Source organism: Malurus melanocephalus, unplaced genomic scaffold (assembly GCF_030028575.1).
Source record: "Malurus melanocephalus ecotype Western Australia unplaced genomic scaffold, MMel_1.1 scaffold_40, whole genome shotgun sequence".
NCBI classification, from domain to species: domain Eukaryota; kingdom Metazoa; phylum Chordata; class Aves; order Passeriformes; family Maluridae; genus Malurus; species Malurus melanocephalus.
Window position 1 is genome coordinate 156,738 of NW_026623272.1, and position 17,060 is coordinate 173,797.

Sequence of the window (17,060 nt, forward strand, 5' to 3'; positions counted from 1 at the left end):
AGCACACACCAGAGGGCAGGAAGGCCTGGAGAACCACAGCTGCCTTCTGACAGCTTTCAAGAGACACACTGCAATAGCCCCTAAGTGTTGGAGAGAGATTCCTCTGAGAGAAAACGCCTAAGCAAGACAAAAGCAAATACAGKAACCCAGAGGAACAAAGGAAAGAGAAAGAGCTAACAATTCTGCTACAGCGACTAACAGGAATTTAACTGAGTGACAAGTTACCATCAACTACTGGCTAAAGATTTCACACTACTAGTTGATGGGAATCATTTCCAGCTCAGCTTTTCCCCTGCTCCAGCAGAGGAGCAGGGTGTCTACCTTGAGTGCTTATTCCTGTAACTCACCAAAAAAGAAAAAAAACAAAGAAACAACCCAAAGTTTTCCTCAGAAGAGGAAAATAAAAAAACAAGGGGACATTAGAAAAGGTAGAGAATAAGGTATCTAAGAGTATGAAACCACACACAAATAACAAAACATTTAGCATAACTTTAACTAATTATGGACAGGAATGCCATGCACTTCATCTTACCAGCAAATATGAAGCCAAAACATTAATCTCAAGTCAAAAGRCAAAACAAGAATAAGAGAAATTATATTGATTCATGGTATCTGTTGAGTAATCAAGCTTCTTACCATTAGCAATGAGCTCCAAATTTTCTTGATATGCCATTTTTAACCTTGGAAAAATTAAATCAAGATAAAGGGGCACTGAAAGAAATATAGCAGGGTTAGATCTACGAATAACAAACAAACCAGAGTAGAGGGTCCAAATGTGTAATCCACAGTGAGATGGATCTCTGCATCCAGCTTCCAGCATTTAGCTTTCAATAGGACCTAAAGATGGTCACAGTCTCATTTAGTCAAGACAATGGCAAGTCTTTTGACTACTGCATTAGCCMTTATTTCAGATTCATTAAAACCTTCAAATTTTTGTATCTTCTTAAGAGACAGAGTAAAAGGATTTAAATATGCCATTTTCTGCTACAAGCCTTGAGGCTGGAAAGAAATAATGAATGTTTCAGAGTTACTGTATGGTAACCATAGAAGGCAAAATCAATTACTGCTCAGAGGATCTGGAGATAACAGGCAGGCTCTATTATCTATTTGAAATGTGGTTTGTTTTTTTTTTCCTCTGCATTTCCTCCCCCATTCTCTTCAGAAATTTCTTTTCTTGCACACTAGAATCTGTCCCAAAGAATCCTACTGGCTTGTGTTCAGAGGTAAGGATTTGTCATGATACTGTACCCTACCCCCAGCTATGCACTCCCATTTATCCGAGATTAAAATCAAATCCTTCACAGATTACTACTTTGCCTTTCACACTGAGTTTGGCTAYATCAAACATCATTATCAGAAAAACCAAACAAACTGGCATTATCAACAACACTGTGTAAGCTGAATAGACACCTTTAAAAAAGAAACTGCAGGACAGACTTGGGGAATTGTCAAAAGCATGTGACATGGTCTGGGAACACTTTTGGGATGAATAACATTAAAAAAAGGAACCAAGTAAAAGCTGGCACTCTAAGTGAAATAAGTGTTCTAGAAAGGGAGATCTTGAAATCCGGTTTGTGTAAGTCTGAACAAAAAGGAAACAATGTTTGTGTAAATGATGCCAAGCTCAAAACCAATAAAAGAAAATAAATTTTAACATAATCTGTAATTGGACTGTGGAATTTATTGCCACAGGAAGACAGTAAGGCCAAAATCATAATGGGATTAAAAACTGACTCAGTATGTATATGGATATTGACTGTACCTAGAGATCAGTTTAAACACTGAAATTGTGGGAAGAAATATTGYTCCTCATGCTTCAGGATAACCAGTCTCTAACCACTAGGGAACAAGGTGAAGCCTAATAAAGCAAGTAGATATCCCCATGAACATCTTTGTCATGTTCCTCCTCCGAATTTTCCGGTGCTGACCATAAGCAAATGAAGACAACCAAACTGACAACTTTGCTATCAGCTAATCCTGTATCCTTGACTCAAGTCTAGGATAGCCATCTGAAGGATTCAAAAAGGTTTAATAAAGATGCGGAAATTTAAACTAAGCACTGAGGTATTTACSACTGCCTTTCCTCGTTCATCAGCCTTTGAACAACACTCGTGTGACACTGGCAAACCTTTCCTTTGCTCCCTAAAAAATACCACGTTACAAAACCTCCCTCCCCTTTCCTACCTCCACCCCACAGTAGGCACAGAAGATAACGCATAATCCAGAAATTGATGCTTGAAAAGCATAATCCACAGAGCCTTCCACTGTGGTCACACCAGCTAGCAACATGCTATCTCATTCCTCTAAAAGGTTATTTTAAAACGAGATCTCTCCAACCTTCTCAAGCCATTTTTACCAAGAAACAATCAAGCATGCTACTCCAATTAAGTTTAAAAATTATCTGTTAGCTGTGGCTCAAAATGCTGCAAAAGCATTTTGGTGCTTTTGGCGGAAGCACCAAGCATCTTGCATGCTTGCTGAGATACACATAATGGAATGGTAAGGAATATTTCCATGGTATAGAAAATTTCCAACTCATCTCCCTAAGCTTCTTTCAGTCATTTCAGCATGCATGGAAGACCAACRAGACATCTTGCAGTAACTGCTGTTTGTTTGAGCAGTTTAATATTTTAGCTCAAAGTAAACACATAACTCTCTTGCACCCAAAATAGTGGCAGAGACTTGAGTAAAATGTGGGGAGGAGGTAATACATGAATTCAGAGCAGAAAAGCAAAAGGAATGAATACAACTGGAGTAAGAAAAAAAATTAAAGCAGAAGAAAGATGAGAAATAAAGAATAGGAAAGAAAACAGACAGTGAAAACAGAAGTGGTGCCAAAAATCTAAATGAGTAAAACAAATGCATGTATCCTTAATTCTACCTCAKAAGGCTACAACTTTCTTTCAGGAACGTATCTTGGCAGGAAAAAAGTTTCATTTTGACTTCAAAAAGGAAAGCTAAAAAACATCCCTGCACACAACCCAAACATTTCTTCCACAAACTGCCAAATATTCAGGCTGCCATTTTGCATGGGGAAACGTAAGTGCGTCCACAGTTTGATGCCCAGTCATTGATAAACAGTTGACACACTTCTTAGTTAGTGACTGTTTCAAACCAAAGCTTGATAATGACTAGGATTAAGATTTTGGATGTGGAGTCAAACTGACTAATTACTACAGGGGAGAGGAGGGCATATACAACAATATACCTGTGGCCTTTCCCAGATTGCTAAATTATGCAAATGGTTTACTAATAAACCCCAGTGGAATTCATCAGTGGAGTAACACTTTCAAGAGGCTCTAGTAAATGAGGGGAGCTTGAGAGGAGGGGAGGGAGTTGAGAGCTGCAGCAGCTGCTGCTTTTCCTAATAAATTTGATGAACTGCCTCACCAAAAACACTGTCCAGGGTTTTATGCTGTTTGTGACCACAGGAGTTCAGCGAGAGAGCCTGGCCTACTCACATTACAGATTTCCCTTGTGCAGAAGTGATTTGATCTGTGCAGCTCACAGTTCCATGAGGGATTAGCTGAGAAAGATAGTMAAGACAATGCTCATGTAATAAAGACTAGCAAAAAACCCTGCAAAAACAATAGCTCTGGGGAAAAGGTAACAAATTCACCTCTCTTATAGGTCAGCAGCAAACCTTTCTGTCTCATTTCAGACAAGATTGCTGAAGATCAAAATTCTTTTTTTCCTACTGTAGTTGAGTAACTTTCTTTCCTTCTCTTTTTCAGAAGAGCTAAAAAGCCATAGTCATTTAAGTCGGTAAATGTAAATTTTTCAATTCCATACCTGTGGCTTAAATTCATTAACCCCCTGCAACAGTGGGACTAAAACTTTCTGCCATTTGTGAAAAATCCCCTCAAACAAGACCTTGTTACGGCAGGGAGCAGGGCTTTCCAAAGCCAAGAGCTTCCACTTCCAATTTCCATATAGGCACTAGAAAGTCACACCAAGGTCCACTGTGCAAACTGGACTGCTTTAAAAATAAATATGTAAAAAATAATAACCCCCCCCTCCAAATAGTGGTCTTATACTGCTACTATATAAAATGCTGTTCATATATTAAAAATCTCATTTACCTTCTTGTTAATTTTTGATAACYTTTTTTCCCCTTAAATGCAACACTGATGAACTGGGTTCACTTTTGTGTATAATCAGTACCATTGAGAAATTCCAGCATAGCCCTGCAAATCTTGTATTTCAGAGCTATAATCAAAGGACTGGAAAACTCCAAATTCTCTCCTATAAGGTCTATACTTTATTTGTAATGGTTTAAAAAATGTTACAAAGCAAAATAGGAGTTGTGCTTTGCAAAAGCTACATTTGAGCCTCAAATAAATAAAAAAAACCATTTCTTTAATCCAAGTAAGTGCTCTATCACATGATATGTGGARGAGGCAAATAGCCAGGTTGCAAGAATTTGCATCTCCGCATTTTTTCTTCTCACCAATCTGTATAAAGGCAGAGATGAAACCATTCTACTAAATTTTTCCAGCGCCATGAAAACACCAATTCCAACAGTTCATTTGCACATGCTGAACACACATTGTCTAGGTCAGTAGTCAACACAAGACTTCAACAAGCACTAAATTAATGGGACAGTGTGACACTAAGAGGTACCACATTGCCAGAAATGACGTCCTCCTGGTTAGATGGAACACAGATCCTRAAAGCCATTAATAATCCCACAATACTTCTTGCAGTAGTAACACTGCTACAGGCAGGGTCTAGGGGAAATTCTGGCTCAGATCCTCACATCCAGGTTTGCTCCTGAATTTCAGCTRTTAAAGGATCTTGCATTGCTATCAAGAGAAGCAGAGATGTCTACACYTCAGCACAGAAGGCATCATTTTGGATATGTCATGTCCAAACTACCTTTTAKACTGTATTTGCTCCTTCACAAGAGTACGGGTTAACATTCAGTTAGAAACTGGAGCCATTTTCATCCAAGGGCAGAGCTACACAGCAAAAGAAAAACAGGGGAGGGAGAATRAAGCCAAGCATTATGACTCAAAATCTGGTATGTTTTAAGATGATTGAAGTATCTATTACAAAATATTAAAAGTCTACAGTTGTTCTGATTTGAGATGCAAAGAACATAGCTGGATGAAGCAGACAGGAAATGTGAATTGTGCCAGGACGTAGCWGAATTTAAATAGATCAATAAATACAGCTACGAGAACAAGAGTTCCCAATTTTTCCATCTCATGACCTTGCATTAGCATAAAGTTCTGAAATATCTCTTTCATACCCTCTTATTTACCCATGATGAAAGAGAAAGGCAGATCATATATCTGCTCTCTGTGTTCCCAACCCCTTAGGGTTAGGAATCCATGATCAGCACCATGATGAACTGGAAGWTCACCACATAATTACTCCATTTGTATGTAACCAAGCAAACAACAAAAAAAATTTAAATAATCAGTATCAGAGAATTTATTGAATGACTGTAATTTGGCTAACTAACAAAACACCAGAGTATTCTACATTAAAGGTACCGTGGTTTGGGGTTTTTGGGGGTGTGCATGTTTGGTTTTAACATTAATAAGACCAAGGTAATTTAAAATTGCACTAAACCATGCCACTAAAGCAGTAATGAAAACTAGAGAAAAYTGCTGTTCAGATGTAAATTACAAATGTGAGGAAAAAGTGACAAGCAAAAAAATCAAAAATAAAAATCAACCAACCAAACCCTCCAGGAACATGCCCAATGTTTTGGGTTTTATTTTTTTCTCTTTTTCTTTTTTTTTTTTTTCTATGGTGGTATTCACTCACCTATGTGATGCCAAAAGGCAGGGGGCATTTTGGTTTTGTTGGGTTTTATTCCTTTTAACTTAAAATCAAAACAGACCCCAAAACCCCATGATGATTATTAAACAGAAAAGCCTGCAATCTTAAATCCTAGGCACACCCCAATTTACACACATCTCTGCACCTCCCAGGGCATCCTTTAATCAGCACAGGCCTTGGGAGGCTCTGGGCCAGCCTGTTCATTCAGAGGGGCCCTGGGAGACTGGCAGTGGCAGGAAGGTGGCAGACAGGCCACTGATCCCCTGCTGCCTCACTGGGGCTGAGAGCTGCCCGAAGCCCTGCAAGCCTCATCACCCAGCAGAGAGCACAGGCAGGCTGCAGTTTATGTAAAATTGTTACACGTTATGTAGATGAAGGAGACATCAAACACATCAGAGATGAGCTGAGGAAGTTTGTGTAATTTATATTTCCAAGGTCCACATCCCTTAGCTCCATTTGCTGCAYGTCAAAATATTCATTCCCCACCACTGCCTTCTTCAATTGTGAGCAAACCGCCTCTGGCCACATTTAATTACCAGGATATTTGTGTTCTTGATTTACATGCTTAAATGTGTACATTAAGGCATAAATCCTGAATGCAATGAGACAACCTAGCAAGGAAGACAGTAGGGTTGGATACCAGCATGCACTAGCAAAGGGAGGACAAAAAAATTACTTTTAAGAACCTTTGAAGAGAGGTATTTTTGGAGCCAAACATTTCTACAGTTTTTGAAGAATTCCCAACTATGGCCACTAATAGTATTTTTCATTTGGACTGCAGCAATGCAAAGAAACCAACAGCTAATGACCAACCCTAAAAAAGCCAAGGTCAAAGGCTGTCCTCTTGCATTCACCATCGTGGCTCTGCAATGGTTAAAAGGTCCCCACAGCTGTGCTGGCATCATCGATTAGGGTGAACAAGGAAGTGACAGAAAAATAAAGCCACCTTAATTTCAAGCTCCATTAGAACTGAAGGACTTGGGGGCGGRGGGAGAAATCAATGTTTGGCAAATGAGAAAGGACAAAATCTGCAAAAGGAAAAATGCATTTTCAGGCTAAGCTAATGCATACAATGGATGGTGAACAGCACTTGAGGTTGGCCCTTTAAGGTTGTGTCAGCATTTCCATTTATAAACTCTGATTTTAGTTACACTCTAGCAGATTACCACAGGCTTTGGTATTATTCTAGCGGATACCACAAAGTATATCACAAATGGTGACATAAAATAGCAATAAGAGCTCAATTGTTGAATAATGCACCCTTTCAGACCCTGATGTCAGAGTAAGAATTTTTAAATTATGAATCATACACATACATACACACAAACAGAACATACAGGGCTGGGGGGAGCATCCTGGGACCGAGAGTCTACCAACACTAAAGCAGAAGTCAAAGCTACCCTTGATAGAAAAACTATTACAGTACTTTGAAAAGCTTCAAAATATCCCAGATACTTCATTTCAGTCTGTCTCTCTTGCCACTTGGACAGATTTCAGTCTAACCCTCTGCCCTCATTTAGATAAAAGCTCTTATTTCTGTATCTGGACCTCCAGGGAGCTACTCAGTCAATACTCTGAATATCCTCACCCAGAAATCAAAACCAAACCCTAGTATGCAACCTTTCAGTTCTGCATAGACCAGAAGGCCAAGGTGAAACAGTGGTACAAATGAGATAATTCAACAAAATTTTCCTTCAGTGTAATGGAGCTAGCCCTTCACCTCAAACTTTCTAAGCAGATAACCAAAGCATGCAAGGAGAGCTTGTGTCTAGCATTCATTTCACAAATCTGCACAGAGCTGGACCAAGCCTAAAAAATGAGAGCAAACCCATTTTTTTAAAATTATCACCATGATTTTTGGGCTTAGATTTTTCAAAACAAGCATATGGGTTGTTTTGATACTACATACAAGATACTACCAAATCTAGTATCAAGCTGATGTGACATGTTCAAAAGACAAAGCCCACAGTAAAGCAAAGCACACACTGTAACCAGTCAAACGACCTTAGCAGGACTAAATCAGGTCTTGATCCAGCAACTAACTCTGACCTGATACCCCAAAAATCAGTTTGACAGAGTAGCACTAAATCTCTCTCTGACCTCCATACACAAACGAAACAGCACGAGTACAGGGGCAGGTCCCACCTCACAGCTTACAATAGCACAGCATTCCCACAATCTTGGAATAATTCCTCCTCTGGCTGCCATAACTGCGACCTGAGAGAGCATCTGCTATCACAAAGCTCAGTAGATTCGGACATCATAGTTTGCATATTTGGAAGAGTGACGAAATACCTTTTCTAAAGAGAATGTCAGTGTTATGTTTATATGCACATACAGATTTGCACKACCAAGCCTTACCCTGGATTTTTAAAAATCAAAAAGAAACAAGAAAAAGATCCAAGCACACAAATACATGCTAAATATGAGATCAGGAATCACTTGACCAACACATTAAATTTTGGGAAGATTTTGCCAAAATAGGGCATTTTGACAAGAAAAACCTTTATCTTTATATAAACTCCTGACATAAGAATTATTATAAAACACATTTACTTAAATAAGGAGTGTTTGTTATTCGGCATGCAATTTAAGAACGCAAACTTTGAAATGAGAGAGGAAAAATACAAATTCCTATAATTTAATGGCAAGCCTAGAATCTTTTACATAATCTTCCCGGCCTACTGCTCTAGTGGGAGACATTTCCTGGACTCACAACCCTTTTATGTGCAAGCAATCTACATTTTACAACTGATAAATAATTCAGATAATTAATTGAGCTGCAATTTGGTGCACTTTTTAGTCAGCACTATAGAGTACCATTTAAAGAGGTTCTGTACAGAAAGTCCCTCCTGTTTGTTAACCCAAACTGAGACTTCTATGAAGGTGAATTCCTAGATTCTCTTAACACTTTCTGAATGTCTCGCACCAGCATCCTGGGACTTCATGCCCTAGGATGCTCCCCTTTGATTTTTCTTGCTGTGTTTTGCTCTCTACATAAGAAACAGAGTATTTCCTGGTATTATCCTTCTGCAGTGCTGACTGCCATCATTTGAGAGATTAGATTCTAGCATATCTCTCTGTGCTGGCCTCCCACAGGCTGCTAGAACAGACTGCACCGGAAGAAGGAACAGAGACAATAAATAAATGCTTTAGGTAAGAATGCAGGAAAACTCAAGCAAACTGCCAGAGAAATTTCTGGATGCAAAGGAGTGATGTGGGAACACATGGCAGGAAGTCTAAAGAGTATTTCCATGCTGTAAGAGCTTTGATAGAATTTGAAAGTCAGCAGAACTCTACAATTCATACAATTTGCAGCCTTCATACAACTGCAACAGTCAGCAAAGGTAACAATTAGGTCTGTGCCTTTGCCACAAGTGCCCATATTCACCACCTGCTCCTGTGTTGTGGTGCAGAGGCTGCACCAATGCAGAGTCCTATCACTTCTGAGGGAAGAGGACACAGACCTGCAGTTTCAAGTGCTTTCCTCAAAAAAGTTTCAATTTCTTTGTCAAATGATGCTGTAAAGTATTTATGAATTTATAACACCATGTGCTCAAACTGAAGCTTAAGGGACATATATGAGGAACCACACATAGAAGAATAATTAAAGTGTTAGGTACTCTTACATAACTAGCAAAAACTGAATAAAAGCTATTCTAAAAGTGCTGATGACTGCATACCAGAACCTACAGATGAGTGCAGATACTTCTCCATATTCTAAGCAAGTAACTTTCAGGTACAGACCACCACTGTTGACACCAGCCAGCTTGAGATGTGACTGCAAATACCCTCAGACAGAGCAGAGGATGATGTTCTGCAAGATAACATAAAATCCTTGCACCTGTCAACTGCAAAAACAAGCAGGGACAAAACATTTAAAACTGACACTTTACTCTTGGGCCTCCAAGATGATCTAAAATGGAGCCCTTTGCCACACCACCCCCCGAAAATCACTTTAAGCTGATTGACTATGAATGTTTTCTGCACATGGCCTGCAAAAAAAAATTAAGATTCAAAGCACACAAGTATTAGGACTCAGAGATGAGTTGTTAAAGTGATCAGTGATTAAATCACTAGTGTTAATCACAATTCAAAACAGCAAACAGGGAACTTGGATTTCAATGATTGATTTTAATCCTGTTTCTTATTTGTACTTCTTAGCTGTTTTCCTAAAGAAAGGGCTGAGTCTTATTGGCTGATATGGCCATTTAAACACATTGATTTGCAATTAACCACTGGTTTAATGTTACACTTGGAGCTTTTCCTACACAGGAAGACACATTCAAATACTGACAAGTGTTACAAAAAAATGTACTGAAGATAAGAAAACATACCAAGATCACCATCAGAATATACCAGAATAACCATTTTAAATAAAGCTGTGAGATCTGATATAATTAAGAAAGAAGAAAATCATCTTCATATTTTAGTCAGGTAACCAGTAATAATATACAAATGTGATTATTTTGCAATCATATCTATTTTCTCATATGCAAATCTCAGCTCCACAGAGTCAAGCACTCCACTGCTTCTGGGCTTGAGAATCTAACTTAAGATTTTTCTCACAGCATAAAAGAAAAACAGTAGAAATCAAAGAATTAACAGCAGTAGTAAACCTAAAAGAAAAAAAGGCAAGAGTTGTTGAAAAGAATCTAGACAGAATGAGGCCAAGAAAGACATGTACCAAGTTTAACATCACCAATTAGACAACAACATCAAAAATTGGAACAAAGGAATAAAATGAGAAAAGACAGAAACTGAACAATGCCAGTGGTTTAGAGCTCTCACTCTATGATCAGGCAATAGATAAAGTCACCAGAGAGCACTAATTTTTAGTGAGAGAGGCCTCAGAAAACTGGAGTTACATAAATMTGCCTGTCAGGTCTCCCAACACCAGTATGAGATTAAACTAAGGGCCCTTCACCCAAAATGGATGGCACCAAATGCTAAAATAAAGTATACATTAGATAAAATGAGGTAATTTCACATGCCTCCCTTCTCCTCCTGAAATAGTTTAGGGCATACTACTCCTGCAAAAAAAGAACGAAGAGCTTACAATTCCTTTGACCCTCCTAAATGAGCTATCTGCCAGAAAAGAGGGAAAAGATAAGCTTCAACATGATTAACCAGTAATTCAGACCGTTACCTTCAATGCAACCCACACCAATTTCATTACCAGCTCTTAACTGAGTAATGAATACTGCAGCTTTCATTATGAAGACATTCTACAAGGGCAGGCAACCATCAGAAAGCAAAAATAGATGGGTCACACTAATACCAAAGACATTCATAGGAAAATTTACAAGATTAAATCAAAGCATATGAAACATGGCAAATTCAGTCTACCACCAAGACAAGGTCATGACATGTAAGATACAGTGAAAGGCAAAAGCTATACTTACCTGCTTTGCTTGTTGACTTAAATGCTCCCTATTCCAACACCGCAAAATTGCCAAGTGGCTCCATACGTGTATTGCCAAACACACATTAAAAAAATCTCAGAACTATGAGGGAGGGATCCGGCAATTTAGACTTGCAAAGCCAACAAAGACAGGGCCACAAAAGGAGTATGTATCTAGTTCCTCTTGATTTCAGTAAGAATTTGGAACTTAAAGTACTTCTGTTGATTTTGGTACTTAAATGCTGCTTCTCATGACTAATYCTGGCACTTGCTCTAGTCAGTGAATTAAACAGAGAGCAAGATTATCCCACAGAAGCCTTAGAACAGCTTTCAATCACAACACAGGAAGAGCAGTGGCAAGGGCAGTGTAATTCACACATCAGAAATGTCCCTACCTGGATGTCAGTGTCCTTCACAGGTTCAAGAGGCTCAAATGTAGTAGCTGCACTTAGACTCTCAAGYCGCTGAGAAATGTGGGATATGTCAAGCCCTTTAGACCCAAGAAGAACCGATCTATAAGGAAGAAATTGTACATATATGAAATTAGTATTGAACAGACARAACTCTAAACCCAGACTCACTGGCAATATTTAGGTCAGCAGCTAACCAGGTACTCCCAGACGTGTTATAAAAACTGCATAGAACCAAACTCTGAACAGTCCTATGTCTCTAAACACCTCATCCCTGCTGAACTCTTTCTGCTGTTCCACTGCAGTGCTGCACAGCTGCCAAGTCCTTCCAAACAGAAAAAATGTACACCATGTTGGTAAACATCTTCAGCAGCAGCCAGAACAGGGTACTGCACCTGTCTGGCTTTAGTGTCCAAAATCAAGAAAAATAGCTCCTCAAAAAATCCTTCAATTATCCTATTATTTTCTGGAAGTGGGAGAAAGTTTGGAGGAAAAAAATCWCAACACAAGCTTTTCAGTCATTCTATTTCTTCCAGCAGGACTCCCCCAACACTGGAAATCAAACCCACAAACAGCTTCCACCCTCTGTGCAGAGTTTCCAGTGTCAGTGCTCYGTACTTACGCCTTCACATCCGCAGTCTCCTGGGATGTGCGGGTCAGAATGCGGGAACGCAGGCGCTCCCCGACCTGCTGGATCTCTGGCAGGTTGCGTTCCACGTGTGGGAGCTCGGAGATCCCTTCTGTCTCAGCTGCCAGCTGCTCTGCCTGCTGCAGCAGCTCTCCAAAGCCTTCTGTGTCCATCTCTGCTGCAGGTTTCACTCAAGACACACAGAAACCTTCAGAAAAAAAGGGAAAATTCTTGCTCAGTTATAAACAGTTTCTACACTTGTGGGGTCACAGACAGAGMAGCAAGAGAAAGTCATCTACAACAGGATACACTCTCCATCTTTCCCAGGCATTAAACATCAAGGTAATCCTTCCAAGTGGTCTCAGAAAGCTTTCTCTTGCAGGACTACAATCTATGGACCTAGATGCCATATCACAGTTCTTATTTTACCTCGATACAAAGGAGGGTGAAAGCAGAGAAGTCCCTGGGAAGAAATAGCTATAAACTACTTGCTACACATAAATAGATAGCTTGCAGAGCTRGASTCCATGATCCTTATGASTCCCTTCCCATTCTATGATTCTATRTTTTTATAYATTATAAAGAAAGATGCATGCATGTGCRTGTATAGGAATATACAAGGGCTGAAAACACACATAAACATGAAATTAAATTMATAGCGAAACAGTTGAGCTATAGAGGCCCATAAATAGCCATAACTAACTATCTATTAAAATGCATTACTCTGTATGTCATTAATCCCCAGCCAAAAGAAATAAGTTCATGTTGTTCACGTAGAAGAGCTGTGTCTAAATTCAATGCCTGCAGAATGTTTTACCAGAGTGAGAATTCCTTGCATTGACCCAATGACAGAATAATTAAATAAATTAAAGCATAAGGCAAGGGATGTAACAGAAGAGGCACTGACTGCATCATGCAGTTCTAAATTCAGAATGGAACCCATTATTTTTACAGGAAGGACAAAAGCATATGTGCTTGGGATTACTATGGAAAAAGACCTGTAGCTGCAAGGGTGTTCACATTAATGAAATATGAAACCCAAAACCTCAATTTTACACACGACATCATGGTTTGCAGCTAAACCAGCTACATGTGATGAGCATCAGGCACCTCTGTAAAACCACAGATCACAGAAATCTGTGGTGCTGAACAGTACAACAGAAATGGAAATCTTCAATACAGTCCCACTCTCTTAACTTCTGCCCCCAAGACCAGAGTGCCTAGGATGAAATAATCCAAACCAGATCTCAAACATCAACTCCAGMTGTTTATCATTTACACAAAAGTAAACCCTGTGGAGACTACCTGGTTCAARGGAGCCCACTAAGAAGAAAACATAGATTTTTACAAATCAACAATAGCTGCAGTTTGAGTATTTCTTGGTACCCCTCAACCATACCAAAGCAGTTTTATAGTACAATTTGAACATTCCTCACGTTCTCAGTCTCACCATCATTCCCAASTACAACTACCCAGTAGCAGTAGCAGTGCTTTCCTCTGTCTTAGCAAATGATTTAAAAGCACTGCATGATGATTCATTCAGACATATGCAGTTTGAGAGAGAAAACGATCCCTCCTGCCTGGGTGCCAGGACAAACCCTAACAGCAGCATCCAGGAATGGAGAAATTCACAACCACTCCCCACACACTTCTGGAAAGCTGGGGGAGGGAATGATCATATTTGCAATGACCTGTTAATCAGGTGAGATAGCAGAGACCGGATCTGTTTGAACAGATTAGCGTGCCACTGAGATGGAGTGGAAGAGGGAGGAGGGTGGAAATAAACAGTTTCATGCCCTGCAATGCAGTACAAAGCATCTTTCCAGTGTTTACTTGCAATAATTCAGATGCACCCCTGCCAGGAACAGCCTCTGTTGGCAGACACTGAYCAGAACAGCCACACACCCATATGTTTAAGAGCTGATCAGATCCTCCAGGAGCAGTGACTGCAAGAACAACAGAGACAACGGCTTGATTTGATCCGATCTGGTCCAATTCCTCTTTTCACTACCAAGATAAAAAGCTGGGAGCACATGAAGCACCAACTTCTCAGAGCACCGAGACCAAAAGTGTGAAGAATCAGTGCTACAGAACTGCTCCCAAATCAGAACTTTTTAGCTGCAGACACTGTATTAATACCATGTAACGWCTGTCAMRTAAGTTTGCCYATGTARGACAATTGCAACAACTCAGTGAGAYTGAACCCAAYTCAGCAAACACAGAWTAAACTGGTTATTTTGGAGCAAGTTAAAGTACCTGTGACTATAACCAAACACTGGAAGCAACATCTCAAAACTTAGAGAGCCAACACTAAACAGCTTTTTCTAAGTGACAGAATTCAAACATTCAGACTGGATATTGCTAACAACTTTGCACAGACAAGTTTGTCTCCACCCTGACAGAATTTACTGCATTCAAGAGACTGCAGTCTGACTCTTCATGCTGCTGTGAAAGATGGAAACTGCTACCACAGTCACAAGCAYAGCAGTGGCAGATTTTCCTATCCGGCTGGGGAAGAAACAACAACTGACACCTGAGGGAAAGAAAACACATCAGAAATTAAATTAGCTTCGGTGAAACCAGACTGACCTTGGGCTAAAAGCCAGGACTGAAAAGGCTCCTCTATAAAACAACTTTGATGACTTATCAATAGAAGCTGCTGCATGAGACTACGATTCCATTAAACCCCAGTTTAAYGTTTCCCCAACATTTAAAACCACACTTAAGCACTACATATTGTCCAAGTTGACTGAGTTTAAGCCAGAAAGAAAATAGAAAAGATGGCAGGTTTCTTAAATCTATTCATGCTGATTAGAATCGATGATTTCTTACCTAAAAAACACTAAAAGCTCCTCAAGAGCACTACAGTGCTATATAAAGAAGAACACTGTAGCTATGCTACTCCACATATGGCCACGATGAACATTTTACTGTACTAGATACCGAAAGACACAAAGCTGAAATACTCCAATGCATGTGCAAGTGTCTGTTGTACTTCACATACTGACAGGGTTTATGTCAATTAACTAATCAGCTTTGAGAAACAGTAAACAAATTAGWTTCTCATTCCAAAATGCTGGAGAAGAGAGGCAATGGACTTTGCACCTGGACTTAATTTGAAGCCCTTTCACACACTGTTAATATATTCTGAGTTAGAATAATGTTGGAACACAGATGGCACCTGATACTCCACAGTAGTTGCTCATCAGATTCCAAACACTCAGTGCATCCACAGCTTAAGGTTTAACACAAAGGCAGTTCAACACCATGTCACAGAAATCTGGCTGCTGTCTGCAGCTGGGAACAAATGCAAAAGGAACTCTGTAYACTCTGTATACTTTATAATAACTCTGAGAAAACCATAAACAAATAGTATTCTATAAGTTCAGTAAAGGAATAGTGTAGCCAAGGTGTGCTCTAAGAAATCCTTATAGTCATTTTCACCATTTTCATGAAAAGTCAGTGTTGTTGTTGGTAGAAAGGATTTGTGACCTGGAGTAGTGGCAAAGGCCTAATTATAATCTMATTCAAGGACCGTCTGAAGGGTCCACGTTAAGTGTTTAAAGATCTGTTCTCTCCCGCACCAAACTTACTGATCTGCATAAGACCAGAGACCCAACAGCATAAACGCTTTACCTTCTGCATCCTACCAGGCATGTATGACAGCAATGTCTGCCACCTCTGTGATTGTTTCATGGTGTTATTCYTGGGGCTGTGCTGTGCAGGGCCAGGAGCTGGACTCCATGATCCTTGTGGATCCCTTCCAGCTCAGGATATTCTATGATTCTACAAACCACGAGGACACACAAGCTTACCAAAACCTGCTGTGAAACAGCAGGTGAGCTGGGGGCAGGGCACTGTGCTTTTCAGAGTCACCACCACCACACAACTGAYAGCAGGTGACACTTCCATCACAGAGGCCTTCCAGTATTTGAAGGGGGCCTACAGCAAAGCCAGAGAGGGACTCTTTGTCAGGAACTGTAGTAATAGGACAAGGAGTAATGGGTAAATATTGAGAGGGTTGAAATTTAGATTTAGGAAGAAATTCTGTATTATGAGGGTGGTAAAGCACTGGCACAGGTTGCCCAAAGAGGCTGTGGCTGCCCCATCCCTGGCCGTGTTCAAGGCCAGGCTGGATAATGCCTTGAGCAACCTGGTACAGCAGGAGGTGTCCCAGCCCATGGTATAGGGGGCCGGAATTAGGTGAGCTTTGAAGCCCCTTCCAATCCTTTAACATACTATGAATTCCTAGGAACCAACCAACCCCACAGTGGTGAAGAACGACCGCCATGCACAGAACTTGAAATAGACACGAAATCACACACATACACAAACCCGTTCTCCTGAAACATGAMCAGAAACATGACCGTTCTCCTGAAACAGACAACTTCTGCTTTCTGAAGCACCAACATAGCACTTTGCTTAAAAACTAAACTACGCTTCTACAGCTGGGCTTGGCACTGCCGACAAGCATAATCCCGCTCGGAAAGAGACCCCTCCTCGCGTACCCACCAGCCGGCCCCGCTGCATYAGCACGGGTTATTGACAACAGCAACTCCCGGGAGCCCCAGGAGCGCCCACGAGGAGGCCTCCGAGCRCTCCCAGCCAGCCTCCCGCCGCAGCGGCCTGCACGGGCCACAGAGAGAGAGCCAGGGGAGGGGAGCGGCTGTCAGAGGCTTCAGACCCGGGGGGGAGCGGGCAGCGAGCAGCGGAGGGGGAGAAGAAGCGGCCATAAAAGGCAGAGGGACGCCGAGCCCCGACCCGCCCCCGCGGCGCCCTCACCTCACCTGCGCTCCGCGCCGCCCGCCGCGCCCGCCGTGCCCGC

General features: G+C 40.7%; 1 protein-coding gene across 4 annotated transcripts in view; it reads right to left on the bottom strand.

Annotated features, from left to right (window-relative positions):
• NUP93 (nucleoporin 93) overlaps positions 1–17,060 on the bottom strand; it is a 77,010-nt gene extending 59,950 nt beyond the window's left edge. Inside the window, exons 1-3 of one of the 4 annotated variants that reach the window (XM_057364554.1) lie at positions 17,023–17,060; positions 12,230–12,443; positions 11,593–11,710 (exon numbers count right to left, since the gene is read on the bottom strand). In XM_057364554.1, coding sequence (XP_057220537.1) covers positions 11,593–11,710; positions 12,230–12,408 — 297 coding nt within the window. In that variant the 5' untranslated portion in view covers positions 12,409–12,443; positions 17,023–17,060. The other 3 variants (XM_057364557.1, XM_057364553.1, XM_057364555.1) reach the window with 3 other exon arrangements.